Source organism: Cucumis melo, chromosome 6 (genome assembly GCF_025177605.1).
Source record: "Cucumis melo cultivar AY chromosome 6, USDA_Cmelo_AY_1.0, whole genome shotgun sequence".
Classification (NCBI taxonomy): domain Eukaryota; kingdom Viridiplantae; phylum Streptophyta; class Magnoliopsida; order Cucurbitales; family Cucurbitaceae; genus Cucumis; species Cucumis melo.
This window is the reverse complement of record NC_066862.1, coordinates 3,710,645-3,735,186: the sequence shown is the minus strand read 5'-3', so window position 1 is coordinate 3,735,186 and position 24,542 is coordinate 3,710,645. Positions and strand designations below refer to the sequence as shown.

The window sequence follows — 24,542 nt, the reverse complement described above, 5'->3', positions numbered from 1 at the left end:
TATTAATCTTTTTTTTTTTTTTTTAATTTCCTTTTGTGCTTACATACAAAGAAGTGAGAGAGAAAACGAAAACACAGACAAAGGATGAAAAGAAAAAGAAGACTGTTTTTAACCTAAACACAATGTGTTGGAAATGCTTTTTCATTACAATCATTATATAATGTGTGTGTGAGCTGTGGCTGTTTTCAATTAGCCTGTTTTATATATTGACAACAATCACTTCAAACCAAACCTCATCTTTCTTCTCCAAAACCCTAATTCTTGATAACATATGTAAGGTCAACAATCTATGTCTGGCATTACTGTATAAAGATAAGATGTGATTTATAGATCATATTTAAGCCAAATAATTATAACATGTTATGGTGGTTTGATGTTTTTCTTAATCTCGTTTGGGTCGTAAATATTATTTTATAGATATAGATATTAAATGTCTTGAATTTGAATGTCTAAGATAATTAATATTGGTGTTTGGATGTACATGATAATTAATTTTTGAAAGTTAAGAGAATGTATTTGCTTTATCAATTTGTATATAAAACCCGGCCCAAACTTAAATAATTATGAGACAATTTTAAATATAATAAAATAAACTAAATATTTACAACATATAACAAAATTTTGAATTCTATTAATGACAGACTTCTATTATTGTTTATCAATATGATCGACAGAAGCATATCAATGTTTATCATTGATGAAATTTGAAACTTTACTATATTTTGTAAATATTTTATCAAATTTATCAAATTTTATAATTTTTTAATAATTATTGTAGTCATAAAATTAGATGAATATTATTAATGAAGTATAATTAAATTATTTTATTTAATGATTAAATAAATATAATTTAATTAAAATATGAATAATTAATTATAAAATATTATATGGAATAGTTTTATATAATTAAGATAAACATACAATATCAATGATAGGTGTATTAGTTAAATTTTTTATTAAGCATAAATAATATATTTATATCCAATAACTAATTAATAATAATAATAATTAATTGATAATGATAATTAATTGATATTAATTTATTAATTAGTCGGACTTCATTCATTTAACATGCATAAATATACCAGAGGCAATAAAAAATCTATATCATATGGGTTTTAATGTTTTCTAGATAATAGTATATCGGGTTTTAAAAAACTAAGATAATTAATGTCTGTCTGAAATTTTATGACAATTATTGTGAAATAAAAGGAATCTTTAAGAATTTGTATATTGATGTGTGTTAGTCTGATTGAAATATTTGGTACATCGATTGATCTGTTCTTCTTAAAAGAAAAAAGGTAGTGACCTGGTTCAACTGAAACACCTATAAAGTTCTCTAATAAATGTAACTCTTTGGCCGATTGACCACCTAGGGTTTTATTTTTCGTGATCCACCAAGTTCTAAAAGATGCATCTAATAAGTCTAAAGTCTTATATTTGTTTATTTCCTTTCTAAATATTTTAAGAAGTGTATATATGTTGGTAAAAATTAAACGTTAATTCATTAAATTCATTAAAAGTTAAGTTGTAGATATAAAGAAAAAACTATGTACACTAGACACTCTTAATCCAACCTTATTATTATAATTCTTTTGTTGTTGTTTGTGAAGGGTAAGTTTGCTTATATTGACAAGTTTAAAATGTTTTTAAAATTATAAAAGGAATTTTTTAAAATTAAAAATAAATTGTTTGTCAAACCACAAGTTAGAAGGCTTGTTTTCTTTGATCAAAATATAACTATATGTAATATATATAAAAAATAATTAATATTCCATTACAAGTTGAACTAGTTATTTTAAAAAATAAACAATATTTATAGTCATCATTAATTAATTCAATTTAATAAATGAAATCCACTTAGTAGTTTATATTGTGAAATATGCAAATTATTTTGAGCCAACACATGTGAAGATTCTTTTATTCTTTTCTTTTTCTACTTAATGATTCCCAATCACAAGCTTATAAATTTACATATTAATTAAAAACAATTGACTTTTCTAGTCAAAATTTTCAGCTCAAACATAGTCTTAATTAATTAAGAAAATAAAAATTAATTAACGACGAAAAGAAACTACAACTAAACCACCATAAAAGATGAAAAATTAAAGTTGCACTAAAAATGAAAAAAAAAAGTGAAAAAGAGAAAAAGTTATTAACAAAAACCTTGAAACTTCTGCCCTTTTTTCTTTATTATTATATCACTTTTAAAAATGATGTATATATATATCTATATATATATACATACATATGTATGTATGTATATATATATGTATGTATATATGTATGTATATTTGAATCTAACTCTTACATTGTATGAATAATTTGATATATATAAGAATCTTTTAACTTTTATTTTACTTTGTTTCATTTTATTAAGAATTTAAGACTTGATTCATATAAGAATAAAAGAAAAAATAATATTAGTTTTATTATCCATATATAAAAATAATTTTATCAATTTTTTTAATACTATGAAAAATCTTATTTTAATATGACTAAACGGAAAATTTACAAAAATAAAAATTTGAGATGTGAAAGAAAAGATGGAAAATATAATCAAGATTTGTCCTATTGTCTATTTGTAAACGTTTCTAGTATGAATGTGATTTTAGAACCCAAACAAAAATAACTAACGACGGAATTAGAATCTTCAAAATTAACTCAATTCTAAGATCAAGATTTTAAACTAGGTGTATTAGATTGAGGGATAGAATAAAAAAGAAAGAAAGATTGCATTACATGATTTAGATACACAAAAATTGATATAATATAATCAACAAATTTTAATGATCATATAATTAATATAATTTTTTTGCATCAAAATTACATTAATATCAATAATAATACTAATAAAAACAAATCATTCTCTCTGCTCCTTGCAGATAATGATATGTAATTGGGATTAAAATTCCCACCATGAGACACTCGTGATTATCTTCCTCATAAAGATGATCAAATTGCAGCAAGAATCATATCATCAAACGATCCCCCAAAAACATCCAAATTTCTTTGCCAATCTTTTTGTTTTTCAAATCCAAATCCGATTTTGGTTTTTTTTTTTTTTTTCTGTTTGTTTGGCTGCATAGAAAAAGGAAAAATTCCATCTTTGAAGAAGAAAGATCCTCCTCGAGCAAAAAACAATTAAAATCTTAATAATAACAATCCTACATTCTGTTCTTCTTTTTCTTCTTCGATAACCCAAGCCTTCAATTTTTTTCCTCTTGTCTCAATCCTTCCATTGATTTTGTTCTGATCTCTTAAAATATTGTTTTTCTTTATGCAACACATCCTAATCCCTTTGCTTCGGATCCTTTCATGATTCTCAATCGTTTGCAAGATGACGTAAACATTCTGTAAATCAAAAACCCATTTGAAATGTCAGGTCAATTTCAAATTTTAAACAAATTTCCTTCAAAAAGTAATAATAAATAAGAACTTACTCCCATGGGACATCTCCAACCAACATCCAATCACCATCTTTATCTTCATAAGTTGGAACGTATTCAGATCCTTTATAGCCTTCTCTCTCAGAGTATTCACCTAAAGACAAGAAGAAAAAGAATTAATAATTGTTTTAATCAAAATTTGATGTGACAAAAATAAAAAACTGAAACTTTACGTCGGATAAAATTAATAAATTCAAGTAATACATACCTACGGTGAATTTGAACATGTCTTCTAAAGTTTGGAGGAGTTCAGGATATCCTTTGTATAAACTAAGATCAATTTTTCTCAAATAAGGTGCTCCATCCATGCTTACTTTCACAAAATTTCCACTACTCTCCAGCGCCGCCGTTGTCGCCGCCACCGTCGTCTTCTTCCCTTGAAGGCTATTTCTTCTAAATGATTGAACCGGTGGCCATCCCACAATCTGAGCCCTATATCACATACCCAAAAGAATAAAATTAATAACCCATAATCTAAAAATTATAAATTACAACTAAATCAAAATAAAAATTGAAACTTTTTTTTTTTAAAAAAAAGAAACATACTTGGAGGGAGGTGGAGTGTCAAGAGTGGCATCAGAGGAAACGGATACATTTGATCCCGAAGAACTTTGGTTGGATTCTGGTAATAGTAACGGTCTTTTGTTGATTCTGATAGATTGAGGTTGTTCTTGTAATTTATTGTCGTCGACGCCCGGTGGTCCAAGGCGGAGCTCCGTCGCATCGAGGTTTAACCCATTTTCAAATGCCATTGTTCCCAAATTTCGCCTTAAAGTTTGATTTCTTTTTTTTTTTTTTTTCCTTTGAGGATTGATTTGGTGGAAGGGGAAATGGGAAGTGGTTTTATTTTTATAGACAATGCTTTAAAAGCAAAAGGGTTATTTATTTATTTGTTTATTAAAGAAAAAAAAATAATTAATAAATTTGAAAATTTGGGTTTGAATTGAGGACAAAGGGAAAGGAAGCTGTCGGTAGCAAAGGCAGCAACTTTGAGGCAAAGGGGACAAGAGTGGGACATTAGGGGAGTTTGCCCACGAGGAAATGGGGGAAGTGAGAATAAACGGCTCAGATTTGTTGAATTAGATGAGTGGGGAGAGATCTGGAGCGTTGGATTTTAGGACATCCCCACGTGAAAGGGGTCCACATTCACTGCCATGTGGGACACCAACCCCTTTGCTACTGACCTACCAATTAAACTAATTATTCTTTTTTTTTTCTTTCTTTCTTTCTTTTAAGTCCCTTATTATTCTCTTTATAATTTAATTCACGTTTAAGGTGTCGCTTTTTATTGGAAAACTACCCTATTCCTTTAACTTTATTTATTCTTTTTTTCTTAATTCAAACAATTTATATTTGTATCTAAAGTTACTTTTGGAATTTGGTTCCTTCGTCTTTACTTCATTACTAGTTTTTTATCTTATTAAGATTTATTTATTTATTTATTTATTTATTTATTTATTAAAAGGGTTAGTTTAAGAAATAATTCTTTATATATATATTGACTTTATCTTTAACAACTAACAAGTCTGTAATAGTGTAAAATTCTAGATATATTATTATTTCGAGTTTGACATTTTGCAAAAGAGAGATAATTATCAAACGGATTATTATTATTGGAGAGACTTGATCCCATCAACTTGTATTAGTGTATTAATGGAGGGCAAGTACTAAACAAAAGCTGGCATGTCTTGGGAAATCTTGGAAGATAATTCGTTTCAAGTTGTGAAGGCAGATTTTTAGTGAATAATAATAGCATTGTTCACAACAAAAATCTTTAACAAAATAGTTTCCATATTTTTCTTTAGATAATATCATCTTTATTATATATTTCTAAGAATAAATTGTACTATTTTCATAGAGTAACCATGGTTATTTTAGTATGTTTTATCTTCATCACTCTCACATACTTCTAAGAAAATCTTGTTGGGAGTCACTTAACATAAAATTATTCTCTGGAAATTCCTATGATTAAACCATTGAAAATAATAAAGATGCATTGCAGTAGTTATTAACGATTCTTAAGTATTTTTAAACCATATACTTTCAAAGATTCAAATGTTTTATATGCTTTTTTTTAACTAGGATGTTACAATAATACTAGTGTACTACAAATTTACTATCATTATTCTTTTTATTCGCTCTATAAATTTAAACCTCCTTTTATAAACATTTATTTCGAATGTCGATCAACTCTACATAATTATCAAAAGAATGTTGATATACAGTGACTATAGTACTTGAAGATTTTTCATATACGTTAATTTTGGTCTAAAATAACTAAAATTGGATGGATAGAGTAATTAAATCAACTATTTGTTTGGGTTAGACAAAAGGACATGAGGAATGATCCATGAAGCATCAATATGAACAGAGAAAGGAAAGCATAATTACTACGAAACTTCTGAAAGAACAAAAATCTCTCAATAATTTTGGATATTTAATGAAATGAAATTAAAAGGGAAAAAAATAAAGAATAGAGGTTGAGGTTTGACGAGTTGTCTGTTGAAAGAGTATAAATGAATGGTAATTACATTAAATGTTTAGCATATGGTAGGCCGAAACAAAAATAAAAAGGCTGTCTTAATCTCATCTTTCTTATGGCCCGACATGTCGACCTCCTATTGCCCCTTTTTCACTTCTTACTATTTCCTTTAGACTAAAACTTAATTAGCAAAAAATACAATATATAATAACACACATCCACCAAATTTGAACATATGGTTAAAATACACCCGGTGAAAAATTACTACAAATTAATTACTATTCCCGACTTAATTACCTCAAAACTTTTGAGTGCGTATTTTTCCATTCTCAAATTAGAGAATAGGAGAGAAATTTAATTAGAATTAACACATTATGCTTAAACTTCTCTAATTAAGATAACTTGAAATTAGAGGTATCGGTTCATTTTATAGTAGTAGGAGTTTATCACTTTCTTCAATTTGTTCATTTTATAGTAGTAGGAGTTTATCGCTTTCTTCAATTTTTTAAGGAGACAAAATAAACTTGCTACAAATGAGTTAAAAAGAAAAGGATGGTTATTATGTACTTTTAATACTTAGAGGATGATTAATTAAGGTTGATCCACATGATTTAAATTGAGCTAAGAGAGGCGATTTTTAGTCCATGTAATAAAAATTACTATCGAGTTTTTATTAGTGTATTTTTTTAAGAAGTTTTTTAAAAATAGAAAAAACTGACAAATTAGTTATATTTAAGTAAATACTTTGTCAAATACTCTATTTTTGATCATTTTTATTTTTTAATTTAATTTATTTTAGTCGTTTTTATAATTTCAAATATCTAAATTAGTAGTCTCTGTTATTGTCTGTGATGATTAATTTTCCAGAAGGAAAAAAAGAAAAGATATTTATTTCAGCATTCCTTAAAGACTAAATTTATAATTTGTCAACAATGCAACTCAGTTTATGATTGTTAATGTGATTTGTTAGGCCACAGAAAATGTTGTGTTTTGAAAATGTATTTATTTTTCATTTTTATATTATTGAAAACGTAACTACAAATATAATTGGCTATTCAGAATAGCTTTTGTTTTGAAATTTGACTATATATATATATAACTAAATGGCTGATGGGTTCTTAAAATATTGATCACTAAAAAAATTAGGGTTTGAATAAACTTATTTATTGAAGAAAAAAAAAGTTGTTTAACCAAGTCCTCAACAAATTAAAATGAAATATTATCATATATAGATGCTAATCCAACTACTAATTTAGTAGGCCATTTTATTGTTTTCCAATTATTTTTTTTAAAAAATGCTGTTCAATCTAAATAGACATATAGAATCTAAATGAAAGAGATTGGGCACAAAATGGAATTTGATTATTATGATATATTATTAAAGTTAGATTGGAGTTCACACCTACTGTTTCCTCATCAATAATCAATATAATTATAAAAAAAAATACACAATTCAATTACTTTAATTTCTAAATACTGTTAGAAATATATGCATATAACTTAGATAACTAAGCTTTGGTATTTTTGAAAATGTTTGTTTTTATAATATCATTATTCTTTTCCCTTTTACTTTTAGATGAACTTTTTTCCCCCTCTCTTTAGTAAAATAGGTAACTTTATTAGGCCATTATTATATATTTTTCTTCTCTCTTTGATTTTCATCTCTTTCTCTCTTTGCTTTAAAAAAAAGGAAACAAAGGGAATGAAAAGACATGGCTTTATTACAAGGGGACTTGGGGCAGGTTTTTGCCATTAATACATCAAACAAAGCTATTTACAATTTTCTAAGCTGTTTCACCATTGTTGGCTAAGGGCAGATCTGCCATTAATTTGTTGAGAGGGGGTTGAGGGGGAAAAAAGAAGAAGGAAATTTTTTTGTGGCAAAGCAAGAATGAAGAGGAAACATCAGATTTTAATGTTATACCTTTACACCTGTGTGGAAGGTGAGCCAAAAGCTTGGCACTTCCTCAAAACAGAAGATTCAATGGAGAAAGATATGGAGATATAGTATTAATTATGAATTAGATTTTGGTCAATTTATGAAGGTTGGAATTGATTTGACTTGTCATTATTTAGGGTTTGCTAGTTAGGTTTGGCCTTTGGGCAGACTTTTCTTGATACATCACTTTGATGCATTCAAATTTAATTATATGTACCCCTAGCTAACTAAGTGATTCTTATATATTCCTTAATCTTGATATTTCATATTCTATATAATATCTCTCTCCCTTTGTTTATTCAACTTTTAAAGGAATGGTTTGAAATGTTTTCATGGGAAGCTTTCAATGGTGTAATTGCAAATAATATTTTCTAATTTCTATATTTTTTTAAGACGTATTTTATGTGTCTTTTTCCTTTTTGTTAATATGAAGGGTTTTTTATTCGTTTTCAGGTGGGAATGTAGTGTTTTAGTTTATTATTATTATTATTTTTTTTTTTTTTTTTAAGTTCAGACAAGATTTAAATTCTAAATATTTAGCTCAATATATATTATCGAGTTATTATTTAGGGTGACAAATATGTTTGATGAATGGTTTCGGACCTGATGAAGGTACTAAGAAGGTGAGGTGTCAACCTAGTTGAGATGTTTGGGAGCACCCGTTGTGATTCCTTTGGTATTTTGTTAAAAATATATATGCTCAATGAATAGTCTTTTATTAATAGGACAAATATCAATTTTGTATTCCTAAACTTTAGAGATTGTATAAATTATTTAAACTCTAAACTAATAATTGTACAAATTTAAACCCTAACTTTCATAACTGTGTCAAATTAATATCCTTCAACTTTCATTAGTATATCCAAATAAAACATAAAATAAAATATTTAAATTGATACAATTATGTTAAATTAGAGATTAAATTGATACACACTTATAAAAGTTCATGTTCTAAATTAATGCAACTATTCGTTTGAGATTTAAATTGATATCATTTCTCAAACTTTAGGGTTTAAATTGATACAAACACCAAAGTTCAAGGTATAAATTGATATTTCCTCTCGTTAATACGTGTGATTTAGGGCGGTCAGTGGGAAGTGATAAAAAAAAAAAAAAAAGACCCCTTAGAATCAAAATGTTTCTAATGGATTAAAAACACTATACTTTTGATTTTCAAAAATATTATTGATGAAATAAACGCAAAATAAAGTTTTAGGGTAGATAATAAGAAGAATTAATTATGGATTCCTTAGCTAAGTGATGGTTTAATATCTTTACTAATACAAAACCTTTTTTTGGGTGGTTGATTAAAAACTAGCAAATTAAAGTGTCACACACTGGGTGGTCAATTTTTCAAAAATAAAAATATAAAATTAAACATAAATTAATAGTCCATTAACTTGTGGATTAAGAAGTAACTCAACAACTCAAAACTATCAACTAAAACAATACTTTTTACAAATGTCAACATAAATTGAACTTGCAAAACGACATATATACAACTGAACTTAAATATATATATTATTTCTTTAATTAAACCAAACAAACAAATATAGTACACTACATGGTAAACTTAAACCTTGTTCATCTTTTAACTTTTTAATATATTAATTTACACACAAACTCAAAATGTTATCGAAGTCCGAAGGCAACAAAAGGTTAAGACTTTTAATAACTCCATGTGTCAAACACTAGTGCCTTAATTACTCTATTAATTATACTAATTTAGTGGCTCAAATTACCTAGAGTTCATCAAAATCAAGAATTAACGCCACTAACAAGAAAAGAAAGAGGGTACAAAATTACGGAAGGAAACCCAAGAAAAGCAAAAGGAGGAAAATAGAAATGTAATTAAAAAAAGGGGGGGGATAAGGATATGTAAAATTAAGAGACAAAACACACATGGAAAGATGAGAAAAACATGTGTTGTTGGAATAATATGTGCAATAGTAAAACAAGAACAAGAACAATCAACAATGTCCTTCACCCCCATTACACACACACACACACACACACACACATATAAATATATTTTCCATTTTCTAAAAATTGTATATTTGATGTGGGACTTGAATGTTACAAGAACAGCTAGGGTGTGTTTTGTTAATGGGATTGGAGAGTTAGTGGAAAAGCTAAAATTTTAAAGTGCATTAACAGTACTATAGAAAGAAGAAGCAAATTGTTAAAGGCATTATATATGAATAAGGAAATTCTCTTTTTAATTTGGACTTTATAATTTTTTAAATTTCCAGCTCATATTATAAAGTCGGTGTTCCTACTATCCCTTCTGGTTATGTCTTCTCTATGTCTTCTCTGAAAAAAACAAACTTAAAGCATAAGATGATTAAATATGTACCGACATCTACAACTACATCAATCAACAATAATCTTTATAAAATTCCCACTTTAATAAAGTTTCAACCAATATCCCCTCTATTCATGCCCTTTGTATCTTTTGTTCTTCTGTATTTCAACCCTAATTAACTCAATTCCTTCCTACATATAAAAGTTACATCCACGAGTAGGGTGAGAAGCTGTTTTCATAATCATGAAAAGAAACATAGGTCACTCAATGTAGAGGTCTAAAATAGAAATATTGAAATAGTAGTTCTAATATAATTGGAAGAAATCAAATCCTATATTAACCTAATAAAATTGATTGTATAAATATTATGTCAATTGAGATAGGTGTATTATGACATTCTCATCTATATATGACTTAGGTTTATAGGCTTAATGTTAAATCATTGATTAACTAAGAGTGTCAAATATAACAAATTAAAGAGTACTTCTGACGAATAGTGATTCTACCTTTATCATATTTTGTTCATTTAAAATGACTGATATATGATAGTCTTAGCTCATTGTATGTGTGAATATGCATATAGAATAATAATATTTACGAATCACTTAAACTAATAAACCAAAACAATATATAAGTTAGAGAAGCTTTCATTTTGATCTATAAAATTTTGTTAAAGGTGTTATATGAAGTTACATATTTGTTGTATAGTTGGTCATTTGTATGGTTCATTAGTTTGAACTAAGGTCCAAAGGCATTATTACTTAGGGGTAATATGTCACTAGTTATGTGTATATTTAACCACACGTGAAGAATGAATATGATATGCTCAATTAAATTATATATTTTTCTTTGTGTTTAATTACGTTTTTCTCTAAACTTAACATAATATTTAACATGGTAAATCTCTTGTTTAAGTTTAAGGGTTTTGATTAATTAGAGATAAAACACAATAACTCTCTAGATTCTATATCAATGAAGTGGGAACGATAGAGGTCCTAATGGAGTATCTATTTAGTGGAGATGTCCCAATACATTTATTGGCCCATATATTCTTTAAAAAAAAAAAAATTAATTAATCAAAGACAAAACACAATGTCTTATCCTAATAGTTAATCTCTCCTTTTCAATTCTTCTTCTTATTTGAATATTTAAACGAAACACAAACACACTCTTAAAAAATTAGCACAATGGGATGGATGATCATGCATTTAAATTCATCCTCACAAAATTCTCTATTTAATTAATTTTGTGGGCCAATCTCTATAGAAAATTCAAAAGGAATTGGTTTTCTTGTGAGGAATTATATTCAAATAATACTGACCCTAAGTTTCTAATACATACATACATTTAAATAATATTGATGTTAAATCTTGAACTAAGGTAAGTGTACCTAACATTTATGTAATACCAATAGTAAAAATATGCACACTCGTGCAGTACATGCTTGTCATACACTTCGATACCCAAGCTAGAGAGTGAAAGAGTGAAAGCAAGAGAAAGTTTGTACGTCAGACAGACTCCGGTTACGTCGTATGAAGTTAATTATGTATTTATAATAAAAAGGTAACCAATCTGATCGAAGGGTATGCTTGGTTTTCTTTTTGGCTAGAATCAAGTCTAACCTCGACCAAGCGTCCTCCTTGGGTTATTTTTTTGCTTAAAGTTTTGTTTTCGGTAATTGGGGCATGAAATGAAACATGTCCTTTGACAAGGGCGGCCCTCAGCCTCGGTCTAGGCCACAGGTTTGGGTTTGACCCAAAACAACTAATTCTTGTTTGTAGGCCCACTTCGATTTTTAATTGTCAATTTCGACTTGCATTATTCTTTTTCTTAACTTTATCATCTATAAATGTCAATTATACCTTTGGGTCCAAAATCACTCCTAATACATATATTCTTAAGAGAAAAAAAAAACATTTATAATTATGTAGATATTTAATATTAAAATAACTATGTAAACACATCCATGTACATACATGTTTGTCTCTTAAAATGTAAAATTATTATATATAATTATTATTTTTAACAATCATACCAAGGAATGTATATGTGTGTGTGTGTATATATATATATATATATACAGCTAGAAAAAAAAAATAGAATTGAAGTGTACCAGCTGTGTGTGTGTGTTTCCCTTTAGTTGCATCGAATCTTTGGCCATTTTGTTTATAAATGCAAACCACTTTTATGGGCATATCAACAGCTTCGAAATTGCTATTTCACACCAAGTTCCCTGAATGTTCTTCCAATAATATATATTATTCAAAATATATCATATCATTATCATTGCACCAAAAACACACCTATTTTTTCCCCAACAAAACCACTTTTCAGATTCTTTCACTATTCTTCTCTCTTAAAACACTCTTATATGACCTTTTATATCTTTAAGATAGAAAATCGTATAAATTATCGTTGAATTAAATTTATTTTCATCATTTTTTCTTCTTCTAGTCTTAAAGATGTTTGTACAATCTCATTCATTAACTTATGGAAGTTTTAATATTATATGAGTCTTTGTTTGATAAGATCAAATATTATTAGATTTTATAGATTATGATGTCATATTAGACATAATATATAAGATTTAATATCAAAATCAATCAACAATCTAGAAGGTAAAATCTTTTGATTTTTTTCCTATGTAAAATCTCAAAATTCTCAATATATATGTACATATATAAAATATTTTATATAAATGGCTCTTTCCAACGTGATATATATATATATATATATATATATGGATTTGGTTGACAGTACTATTTGTTAAGAGAAACTGAAAAAAAGTTTAATTTTCTTCAATAGTACAGCAATCATGAAACAGCAATGAATCGAACTTTTAATCAAATAAAAAGAGCAAATAGTCTAAACACATCATCATATGTGATATGCCTAACATATATATATATCCTTAACTAAACATGTCATAACTACATACCACCGCACTCTTTTTCATCTATTAATTGAGTAACACATGAGCTACACTAAATTATGATGATTTATATGTTAGACAACGTCATAACTCTTATATATAAATAATAAACACACTATTAAGACTAATGAATAATTAATGTACAGGAGAGAATTGAGAAATGGAAGAAATTTTGTGACAAAAACGAGTAAGTTGTGATATAAATCTTTGAAGAAAAAAAAATCCCTTGACCAAAATAACAAAAACGCTGTTTTAAACATTATACAACTATTTAAAATATTAGAAAATAAATAAATAAACTATTTAGAAATATGGAGCGCGTGAAGAAGAAGAAGAAGAAGAAGAAGAAGAAGAAGAAGAAGAAGAAGAAGAGAGAGAGGAGGAGGTGGTGGGGACGTGGTAAGGGTTGCATGTGTGGGGGGTCTGAGGTGGATATTCCACAACTTAAAAGCGGGTCCCACTCAGAATCAGGAAGCCACACGGGAGGTACGGTTGGACCCCCCACACCATCATATAATAAGAAAATCCCATTCATTAACTTCGAAAGTTGGAGCCCTCGTTGCCTGCTTGTCCTCATCTCCCTACGCCACGTCACCAAATCAAATCCTTAATATTTGATATAAATTAATTTCCACAATAATTCTGCCTATTTCTTTTTTCTTTTCTTTTTTTCTTTTTTTTTTTTTGCGGTTTTTAAGGCCACTTGTTGGGCTCTCACCCAAGCCCACTTTCCTAACGCACACTTCCTTTTGATTGTGTGGGCCCTTCTTCTTCTTCTTCTTCTTCTTCTTCTTCTTCTTCTTCTTTTTTTCCCTTAAACACCCATTTTTCTTTGTTTATATAGATTCCTTTTTTCACGCGTACAAAATGATTTTAGTTTGATGATTGCTGAAAGTGTTTCAATTGAATTAATTCATCGTGTACAATTATTTGGATTCTCTATTTGTTCAATTTAAAATAGGTATATGTGGATGGTTCTTCGTATTATTATTTCAATAAATTTCCACTATCAAATAGCTAACTTATTAACATTTGATTTTTAACAGAATCCATCCATCATCAATCATGATTTGAATGTCCTTTCTATTGCGTAGCTATTTGAACGGATATTTGGGCTGGGCCTGAAGAAGATTGGGCTGAAACGATAAAAATAGCCCAAAAATAATGTCGGTTCTGAAAGAGGGGGAAACAGATCTGCCAGTTGTCATTATCAAATAGGAATTTTTGAGGAAGAGAAACACAGCACAACTCATACGTCAGTTATGTTCAAAGATTCGATGAATTTGATGTTCCCGCCGCCATAACCACCAATTGGATTTGACCATCAATTACTCAAAACTATATATATATATATATATATATATATATATATATATATATATATATATATATATATATATATATATATATATATATATATAGTCTTTTTTTCTTCTTTTTGACAAATTCTTCAAATTTTCAAAATATTACCAATAGAAATATTATTCTTCATTTTATTATTGTTTTATTCTACCCATTTCCCAAGACATAGCTTAAACTTAAAGGACTGTTAGTTGAATATGAACTATAACTCGGTTTGATTCTCTTAATTAGGACCAAATCTCATGTTAATCAATAGTTAATTAAGGACACAGCTTGAGTTAAGGGTTTTGATGAATGTATCGGCCTGATTAAACTCGTGTTTGATATATACATGTATCTTATTAGAACGTTATGTATAGTTTCAGGTTAGAATTAAAATGATAAACATTATTTTTATTTACAAACTAATGCATTTGGTTCCTAATTACAAGTCTCAAAACTCAACACTCAAACGAATATTATTCAATAGTTTAGACTTAGTTTAAAGCTCAAACAGAACCTATTTGATTAAAATATTGAATTTTGTAAGTACGGTAGAAACTACTTACAAATATCTTGAAGTTAATTTTTAGTATTAAATAATAACAACAATAATTTTCATGCATTAGAAGTAAAATCCGAATAATTTATGAAAGGAAGTTGATAGAGATTTTCTTTTTTGAGAAATTACAAATAAACAACTAACACTAAAGTAAATGAAAACCATAACAGTATTATAACCTAAATCTATAATCAAACATATAAATCAGCAACGAAACCAAACTTAATTTAGTTAAGACTCTTTAATCAATCGATCATCCTCTAAATTTAAATGCAATAAGTGAAATTAAAGCTGAGGGACCCTTGGAATTAATAGACATGAAAATGAGATTTTTTTTTTCTATCCGTTGGGGGCCTCAAGCTACCGACTTCATAGTCAACAATACAAATAATTATCGAACTACAATTTTTGTCGTATGAAAATGAGATTTAGGGTTTAGGAATGTATATATAGTTTCAAATATAACAATCAAATCTAAAATATATAATAATAAATAGATATAACACAACCTAAAAAGTTTTGCAAATACACCAAAATTTAATTAGATTCGATTGTTAGAGTGAATACTTGCAAATACACATAATTATCGGTCTTAAATAAAGTAGTGATTGTAGTATTTAATTATGGGGGAGGTTATGAAAAGAGAAAAATGGTGTTATTTTTTTTAGTTTGAATAATAAATAGAAAGAAAAGAAGGGGCATAAAAGTAAAAAAAGAAAAGAAAAAAGGAAAAGGTTTGATTTTATTTATATGATAATGATAAGGAAAATAATGTTAATGTGTAATGTACTAAAACACTCAAAGCAAAGGGGGTGTCCTGGTCAGCCCCACCCACGGTACCATTGTCTCAACTTCTACCAACATTTCGAATATTTTGTTATGGTGCGTTCAGATTCTTTCTTATTTATTTTTCCATCCCTACACAGTTTCATTTATTATTTGCCTCTCCATTCAATTAACCCTAATAACTCCACTTTAATTATGTCTCCATTTCTGTTCATGCACACCTTACAACCACCATTTATACTATGTCTAACAATATATATATATATATATATATATATATATATATATATATATATATATATATATATATATATATATTCCTCATAATAGTAAAATTAGGGTTCTCATAATGAACAATATATATTCTTTGGTTTAGATATAAAGGCGTTGTCTAGACGACTTACAACATATTATTGAATGAAAATTTGTACGAAAACCGACTTAATGACAATGTTTGTTTGGAACCTTTGGTTGGAGCGTAATGTATAGGACTACTTTTAATGATTCAATCTAGGACCTTCTAACAACATTTGGGATGATTCATTGGCCATGCCTTTACTCTTTTCGTTTACTAAATTTAATCTTTTTTTACACGTATGATGTTGCTATAGTGGCCCTCAATTGTATGGTTTGTTGATAGCTTTTTTTTTTTCCTAATCGTCGCTCCTTACACCCCTCCATGAAGTATCATATATGTATATATATAGATAGATAGATATCAACACTATTCTCCTCATCACTTGTTTAAAAATTTGTAGAGCAAAGATCCAATATCAAAGTATTGATCAACGTTAAATAGAGACACCGGTGATATTTTGAGGATTCAAACACAAGACCTCATGCTCTTAACATTATGTTAAAATCACTACTCCATCCCAAAAGCTTAAATTGGTAGATAATTTTAATTAAGAGTCCTACTCACTATTGAACCATTATTATATACCTAAAATCTTAAAAGATAATAGTTTGGCGCATCTTGGAATACACTCATCTTTATGCATTCCTTTCTTAACACTTACACTAAACATGAATTAAAATGTTTCAAAAAAAAATAAAGACGAAATTAACACATGTGATGAATAATGATTGAATAATTAGATGGAATGCATGAAATATATAAATGAAGTCTATGATGCACATAAGAACCAATACATAAGTATATATTTCTAACTCCAACAATGGCCTTTAAGCAATATTGTAATTGACACGTACTTCTTCCCTCACTCCCAACGGAGATATTTTGTTCATCATGTGGCTTAACTAGATATGAATTTGACTTATCAAAGTTCAAACAATATGAATGATGAATACCATTTAGGAGTAATCTAATTAAATGACATTACACCTAGTTACGAGTACTGATGAATTTAGGGGTGTTTGAATTCCAAGTAAGTATTATAACTCACTTTATGTTTGAGACTTTAGTATAGTTATTAGTGTGTTTCCAACTTTGTAACCGTGTTTACTATTTTATATATTAAGACTAAAAAAGATTAATTCAAACACAAACTATTATAACGTAGATGCATGCTATATAATAACTAATTTCAAACAACTGTTAAAGCTTTGTACTTTGGGATCATGGTTGAGCGAGAGAGAGAGATAAGAAAGGGGAGAGCTGTTTGAGACGAGGAGGATAACCATAACCATACATAAGGACCAAAAAACATTATATGATTTTGACTCACATATAAAAGATATGTATATAAGTGAATGAGTGGGATATATATAGTGGGGGTTTAGAGAGTAGTGTGTTTGATGAAAGAGAAGACGTACGTGTGGTTAGGAAAGCATTCACATCAGGGATTTAATAAAGGATTGGCTAGAGAAGAAACATTGTGAGTGTGGATATATATATATATATATATATATATATATATATATATATATATATATCAAAGCTTTAAAACAGAGAGAGAGAGCAATTGAGGGGCTTTGAGTTTTAATTTGAGAGAGCGACGTTGACAGAGCAAGGTTACCTGCTACCTTTACAAATGTTTCCTTCTCTCTCTCTTCTTAGATGTGACTTGTCTCTAACTTACCACCATATTCTTTCTAACCCTAAATTTAGACATACCTCCTCTCTTCTATTCAATCAACCCTTCTTCTTGATATTTCGGTCCTAATGTTTTAGTCATTTCATGTTGATGAAAACATCTACGAGTTTTTATAGAAAAGTAGATAGACTAAAATGGACATATTATGTGTTTGAGATTGTTGTGTTTGTTATTGAGATAAAAAATAATTGCTAATTTAAAACTAAACGATCAATTTGTTTGTTGGGATTTTACAACTAAAGATCAAAATTACTATTACTTATTAGAAATGCATAGACCAAAGTGGATTCGTGAAATAATCATGAATGAACCATAATATACATTTATTTGAAGAGGTTATCACGATGTGGTTGACAGTTTTATATTATCGGATGTGTGAAAAATAACATAAATTGGATTTACATCTATTAATTATAATTTCAAGGACACTCCTTTTGAATCTATATCTCAAGATTATCATGAGAATAGTCATTGCAGTCATAACCTCGATGAATGTATAGTTTTTCAATTGAGATCATATGTCTATAAGTACTATATATAAACTAAAATGGATAAAAGTAAGAAATTATACTAAACTTTAGCACATCCTAGTGTGTTCTGATTTGCATATAATGTCTTGTGGAAATGGTTGACCATTTATTTTATCGTTGTCTGATAAAATACTTGTTTTTATCTTTTAAGGCAATCGAGTTTTCATATCTATGCTTTACCAAATTATCAATTTTCAGTTACAGGAGATACTTTCATCCATTCATGTTTGTTTAGAAAAACAGTAGTATGTTTGAATTGGTTTTTCGAATACTTAATTAAAAGAAGTATTTTAAAGTGAAAATAAACAATTTTAAACAGGTAAAAAAGTCAATCCAAAATTCTGTTTGGTTGAATATGTATTTGGTGGTACTAATACAAAGAATAATGGTTGTTAACTAAAATCATGATTTGGATATGATATTATAGGGTTCTAGCTAGCTAGAGAAAGAGATCTAATTTGGAAAGAAAGGGGTGTGTGTGTGTGTAGCATTGAGATCAGCTTGGGGTGGAGATGAGCACATGTGATTAATGGTTGACTAATTGGAATTAGAAGAGAAAGATATGATGAATCATAATTGGAGGCAAAGCCATGTTACCCTGGCTCCCTCCAAAACCAACCACAACTTGCCCAAATAAAATCACACACACACATATATATATATATAAATATATATAGGGGAAGAAGTCCAAGATCAACGGTCCTATATTTCTCCACGTGGCAAAATCCCATTAGTGAGGGAGCTTGATAAGACATGCACATGCAACCACACGCTACACAAACTTCCACGCACCTTAATATTATTTCTCTCCTCAAACACCCAAACCCCGACCCCAAATTTCCAAATTATCATAACATAAAAAAGAGAAAGGATCAAGAAAGTGGCAAGCCAAATTAAAAAGCTCTCTAATTTTCTCTGCCTTATTACCGGAACAACAACTTTCCATGGAGGTTAGCCGCAAAATGGTCAACATGCTGGAAACTGATCTCTGTCTCGGCCTTCCCGGCGGTGGCGCCGAGCCCGAGACTCCCAAAGCAAATGGAAAAAGAGGGTTCTCTGAAACCGTTGATCTGAAACTCAATATCCAATCTAAGACTGGAGTTACCGTCGATCTGACTCCAAAGAATAGTGATACTTCGACTGATGAGGAGAATCTCATAACCTCTAAAGATCCTGCAAAGCCACCTGCCAAGTATGTCTCTTTCTATTTTCTCAATGTTGAGGATAATCGTTATCGTTCCTGATTATTCTTTAACTCAAACGTGTTAAAGCTGATAGACTACGATAATTTTTTTTAAGTATATGTTGTTTGATGGTATATGAGTGAATATTTTAGGGCACAAGTTGTGGGATGGCCACCCGTGCGATCCTACCGGAAGAATGCGATGTCTCAAAAGAGCCCTGACTCCGGAGAAAAAGGCGGAAGCAGCGGCGGTTCAGCTATGTTTGTCAAAGTTTGTATGGATGGCGCACCTTATCTGCGAAAGGTCGACCTGAAGATGTACAAAAGCTACCAAGAGCTCTCGAACGCCTTGGCCAAGATGTTCAGCTCCTTCACCATGGCCGGTTAGTTTGTTTTTTTTTTTTTTTTTCTTTCTTGGTACTTGTGAAGATGAGTCTCATTAATTTTCTTTTCTCAGAAACAGATTAATTACTTTACTAAGTTAAATATTAGTGAGATAATATTAAAGGTGATATGGTTTATAATTAGAAATATTTAATTTGCACTACTTAGTTATCTCAACATAAAATACATTATTTTCAATATGGGTATTTTTATTATTTAAATGAATTATTTATAGTATTATAAACATGGTAGAGAGATTTATGAAATGAATTAGGTTAGATCTGGAAACACAAGAACCCTTGATGCCAGAATATGTGGGATCATTTGGAATCATTATCAAAGGCACATCACAGCCTAGCTATGATAATGCTTTATTATTATAGTTATTATTATTTCTCAAAATAATTATCATATGTGTTTGAATTAAAAAATTTAATTAATTAATTAATTAGCTTTTTTTTTTTTTTTTTTGGTTTGGGGGAAGTGTTAATGATAATGTTTAATAATAAAATGTAAAGGTGACTATGGGGCCCAAGGAATGATAGACTTCATGAATGAAAGCAAGTTGATGGATCTTCTGAACAGCTCTGAGTATGTGCCAACTTATGAAGATAAGGATGGTGATTGGATGCTGGTTGGAGATGTACCTTGGGAGTAAGTTCTTATTCCAACTAAATACTTCCTTATCTCCATAACCAATCAATCCCCCACACAATTATATTTTTACATCCATTAATTATTAATTCTCTCCTAATCTTAATATTAATTACATTTTAATCCACTTTAGGATGTTTGTTGACTCATGCAAGCGCTTAAGGATAATGAAAGGATCAGAAGCTATTGGACTTGGTATGTATATTATTTCATCTAATATAGTTTTCAAATATATAAAATTTTGAATCAAATAGTAAAATTTTAGTTACTTTTTATCTAGAATAGATTGCAATCGACTATATAGATATTTATTTTTTTTAATGATAGACACTTATGGATATCTATTTTTAAGCCCATCACAAATTCACAGCTCTATTCATAAATATTTTTCATAACTTTGTCATTTAAAGCATCTTCTTCCTTATTTTTTTCAAATTTGTTAATTAGTATTCACGTATGAGAAAATGGTAATTCTCAATCAATCAAAGCATGCCCTATAAGTGTATATTAAAGAATGTGAAATTATGGGGTCCATGATATTGTACATTTCATCATGATCAATTTTTTTAAAGTGTCATTCAATAAAGAAAGTACATTGAAATCCCAAAGGGAATTAAAAACCTTATGATAATAATAGAAAAAGGGTTTAATAAGGAGATATATATAAAAGAAAGAAAGGAAGGAAGAAAGGAAAGAAAGAAGTGAAGCTTTTAAAGTCCTAAAGTTAGTTTAATTTAAATTTCAGCCCCAAGAGCAATGGAAAAATGCAAAAGCAGAAGCTAAAGAGGGCGGTGGTTCCATGATTTGGTCGACCCATAATTAAGCAACAAAGGAGGCAAGACAGATGGATCGAGCATATGGATCTTGTTTGATTGCAATGTCTCTACTTTTTTTCTCTTTTTTTTTTCTTTTAATTTTAATTTTTAATGTTTTATGATTCGTATATAGATATTAAAAGAGATTTGGGACATTAATTAATTTGTAATAGCCAAACAAGGAAGGAAAAAAAAAAAAAATAAACTCTCTCTCCTAGTACTCTGTCTGGCTGTTTGTTTGTTTGTTTTGCTTTTAAAATGTTTGTTTAATTATTACCAAAAAAAGAACTATAATGGGCTTTGCTTTTTATATGCTTTGATCTCTCTTGTTAATTATTATTATTTGCATTGTTTTCTTTTGTGTTGGTTTTGGTTGGTTGTTAAAGATTATTTTGATTCCTTTTAAAATTTATATTGTATAGTTAATTGTGGCTAAAATAAGATACCCATTTGTCTTCTTCTTTTTTTTTTTTTTTTCCTGATTTCCCTATATATATATATTAGTTGTTGCATATATTGTAATGATTTGAAGGTGTGGAAGCCATTAGGGTTTTTTTTTTTTTTTAAGAAAAAAAAAGGTAAAGAAAAGTTTTTATTATTATTTATTATTCTTTGGGGGAACATGAGCATGTGGATGCTTATGAAGATGTTTAATTTATTATATGCTTATTATGAGTTAAGTTTGTTTTGGGTTGCCCAAGACTAACCCAACAGCTGAAGGGTAAAAGGGTCATTACAACAAAAATATTATTTAACTATTAATCTCTCTAATTTAATATATCAATAATATTCATTTGTTTAATTACAAGTTATTATATTGGTATATTAATATTATATTATGAGGACGGAAAAAGAGAACTTAGCATTTTATTAGTCTTCCATATTAAAGATAAAAAGTAAGAAAAAGCATATTGTTTTTACATGATACTAAAGTTTGATAGCCATATATTTATTTTAAATTTTGTTGTTAAAATTGTTACAAAATTTGTGATGGGCTTTAATTAATATAGTATAATTAAATATGATTAATAATGTGTGGAGATAAAGAAGGGTGTGGAAGTGTTATCCATGTTTTTGTTGGAATTATGATGATTGATCGATGTAAATTATTATAAATAATTGATAGTGGGAGCAAAATTGTTTTAGATAAACTTCCTAGTTCTAATCAACTCTTTAGTGATTTACACATAAAAAAATTTCCAATTATTATTGTGAAAAGAAATTTCAATTATTTTTGTTGATCATTATTCTTTAGAACAAAGTTTTTTAGATATATTGTTTTGGATGTTGTGATGGAGTGTATATAATATAATTTCAAATATTTAATTCAATTCCAAAACCACCATATGGGTATTACTGTATATGGGATATTCAGATACACCCGTACCTTCTTATCTCACTCTTAGAGAAAAAAAAAACTACGAAATTCAAAGAGAAAAAAAACAATCTTTTTAAATAAAGGAAAATGTATATCAAACTTAATAAAATTGGCTATCCTTATTTTAAAAAATCTCTAAAGTTTGAGGAATATTAAACTTCACAATAATTACATTTGTGAGAGAGTTTACGTTATAAGACTAACTATAAATTAGATCGAACACACATCGAATTCAGAGGCTAGTTCAATTCATTTGAATTTTTTAACTAGTTGAAAAAAGATGTATAAATATATATATATATATATATTTTAAAAAAGATACATTAGGTCAGTAGGTGCATCCAGGCATCTCCACTAGGTAGACACCCTCTTAGTACCATCATCATCCCCACTTCATTAATGATAAGAAAGGTAGAACATGAAGCCGTGAGAACAAAACAAAAGGAGCTAGAGATAAGCTCGAACAACCCAAAAGAAAGTTAAACGAAAGCATTTAAACTAAGAGTAATGGTGCCAGCAGTATAGTTACAGAACTTTGGAGATCTAATAGTCCAAAGGGCAGTAAGCACACAGATATCTTCCCATATTTTAGTAGGAGTTTTTTCCTTGTCGTTGAAAATTATGCTATTTCTTTCTTTCCAAATCAACCAAAGAGAGACAACAGCCAAATCAACCAAAGAAAAAAGATGTGTATATATATAACTCAGTTTAAGTTATATTTGATTGATCAATCAACTTTGAATATCTACCTAAAGTGATCGAAAGAATTTTTTATTAAAACGATTTTTTTTATTGAACTATCCTTATTTGAAGCTGTTTTATAAAATGTTTATAAACTCAAAACTTTGTATTAAAATTAGGACGTCAACCGATGGACTTTCTTTTTACATATTCCACATTATATATATATATAGATTGAAAAGATTATTTCTCATTATATTTAGAACTTGAGAGTTAACGTGGATACATCTTGCTATTATTATTATTATTATTATTATTCTTTTTGGCCTTATAATATGATAGTAAGATGAATGAGTTTTTTGTTTTGATTTTCTGAAAAGCTAATGAATTTTGGTTTGGTTGTAATTCTCTTTTAAAATGATTTTAAATATAAAAGGACAATTTAACATTAGATAGGATATTTAATTGGGTAAAATATGTCAAATCGATCTTTCTATGTCCTATAGCTTTGTTTAAACATTTAGTAAAATATTTAAATATTTGTTCTTGAAAGAGTATTCTCTCAACTTTAGGATGAATCTTCTCTAATTTGGACGCTCTGAAGTTGGCATGTCGTACAATCTCTTCAACATGAGCGCGCATCACTAGTGTTTACGCCAAAATTATCTAAATTACTCAAAACAATTTTGACATTTCTAAACTATCAAATATCATTTTTTGAATAATATAATTTGAACTTAAAAAAACCTTTTAAATGATCACACACTAAATTCATTCATTTGTTGTTAGCGTAACTTAAATTATCGAAACAATTTCTTGTACGGTATAGAAAAGGTGAATTACTTCAAAGTTGATACCACATTTTATGTGTTTTTTTGGTTTGACTTTGATGTTATAATATGATATATGATTAATTTTAAAACTTGTTGAATATGTAATGTTAACCCATATGTATGAAATTAATAGGCATGGATGCTTCTGCTAGTGTTTTCCAATGTATAATAACTAAAATTAAATGCCTAAATAACTCCTCAATTGCTTCCTTCCATCATCTCACTGATTTC

The 24,542-nt window shown here is 28.3% G+C and overlaps 2 protein-coding genes across 2 annotated transcripts; one reads left to right on the top strand and one right to left on the bottom strand.

The window, feature by feature from the left end:
• Window positions 1–2,762: 2,762 nt before the first annotated feature.
• Window positions 2,763–4,293, bottom strand: LOC103483650 (auxin-responsive protein IAA4-like). The gene is made up of 4 exons (XM_008440367.3): window positions 3,996–4,293; window positions 3,658–3,881; window positions 3,444–3,543; window positions 2,763–3,354 (listed from the first exon to the last, which is right to left on the bottom strand). The coding sequence occupies exons 1-4, from the start codon at window positions 4,199–4,201 to the stop codon at window positions 3,279–3,281; spliced, it is 606 nt and encodes a 201-aa protein (XP_008438589.1). The 5' UTR covers window positions 4,202–4,293; the 3' UTR covers window positions 2,763–3,278.
• Window positions 4,294–19,139: 14,846 nt separating this feature from the next.
• Window positions 19,140–21,729, top strand: LOC103483649 (auxin-responsive protein IAA14). The gene is made up of 5 exons (XM_008440366.3): window positions 19,140–19,575; window positions 19,720–19,949; window positions 20,469–20,604; window positions 20,738–20,799; window positions 21,350–21,729. Exons 1-5 carry the CDS (start codon window positions 19,328–19,330, stop codon window positions 21,385–21,387), a joined length of 714 nt encoding a protein of 237 aa, XP_008438588.1. The 5' UTR covers window positions 19,140–19,327; the 3' UTR covers window positions 21,388–21,729.
• The last annotated feature ends 2,813 nt before the right edge of the window (window positions 21,730–24,542 follow it).

Bases quoted from the DNA above. Each gene is read 5' to 3' on its own strand.
- LOC103483649 (XM_008440366.3), top strand. From the start codon at position 19,328: ATGGAGGTTAGCCGCAAAATGGTCAACATGCTGGAAACTGATCTCTGT. The intron at 19,950-20,468 runs GTTAGTTTGTTT...TAAAATGTAAAG, and splicing joins CAGCTCCTTCACCATGGCCG to GTGACTATGGGGCCCAAGGA. The intron at 20,605-20,737 runs GTAAGTTCTTAT...AATCCACTTTAG, and splicing joins GTTGGAGATGTACCTTGGGA to GATGTTTGTTGACTCATGCA.
- LOC103483650 (XM_008440367.3), bottom strand. From the start codon at position 4,201: ATGGCATTTGAAAATGGGTTAAACCTCGATGCGACGGAGCTCCGCCTT. The intron at 3,544-3,657 runs GTATGTATTACT...TCTTGTCTTTAG, and splicing joins CATGTTCAAATTCACCGTAG to GTGAATACTCTGAGAGAGAA. The intron at 3,355-3,443 runs GTAAGTTCTTAT...TTTGATTTACAG, and splicing joins GTTGGAGATGTCCCATGGGA to AATGTTTACGTCATCTTGCA.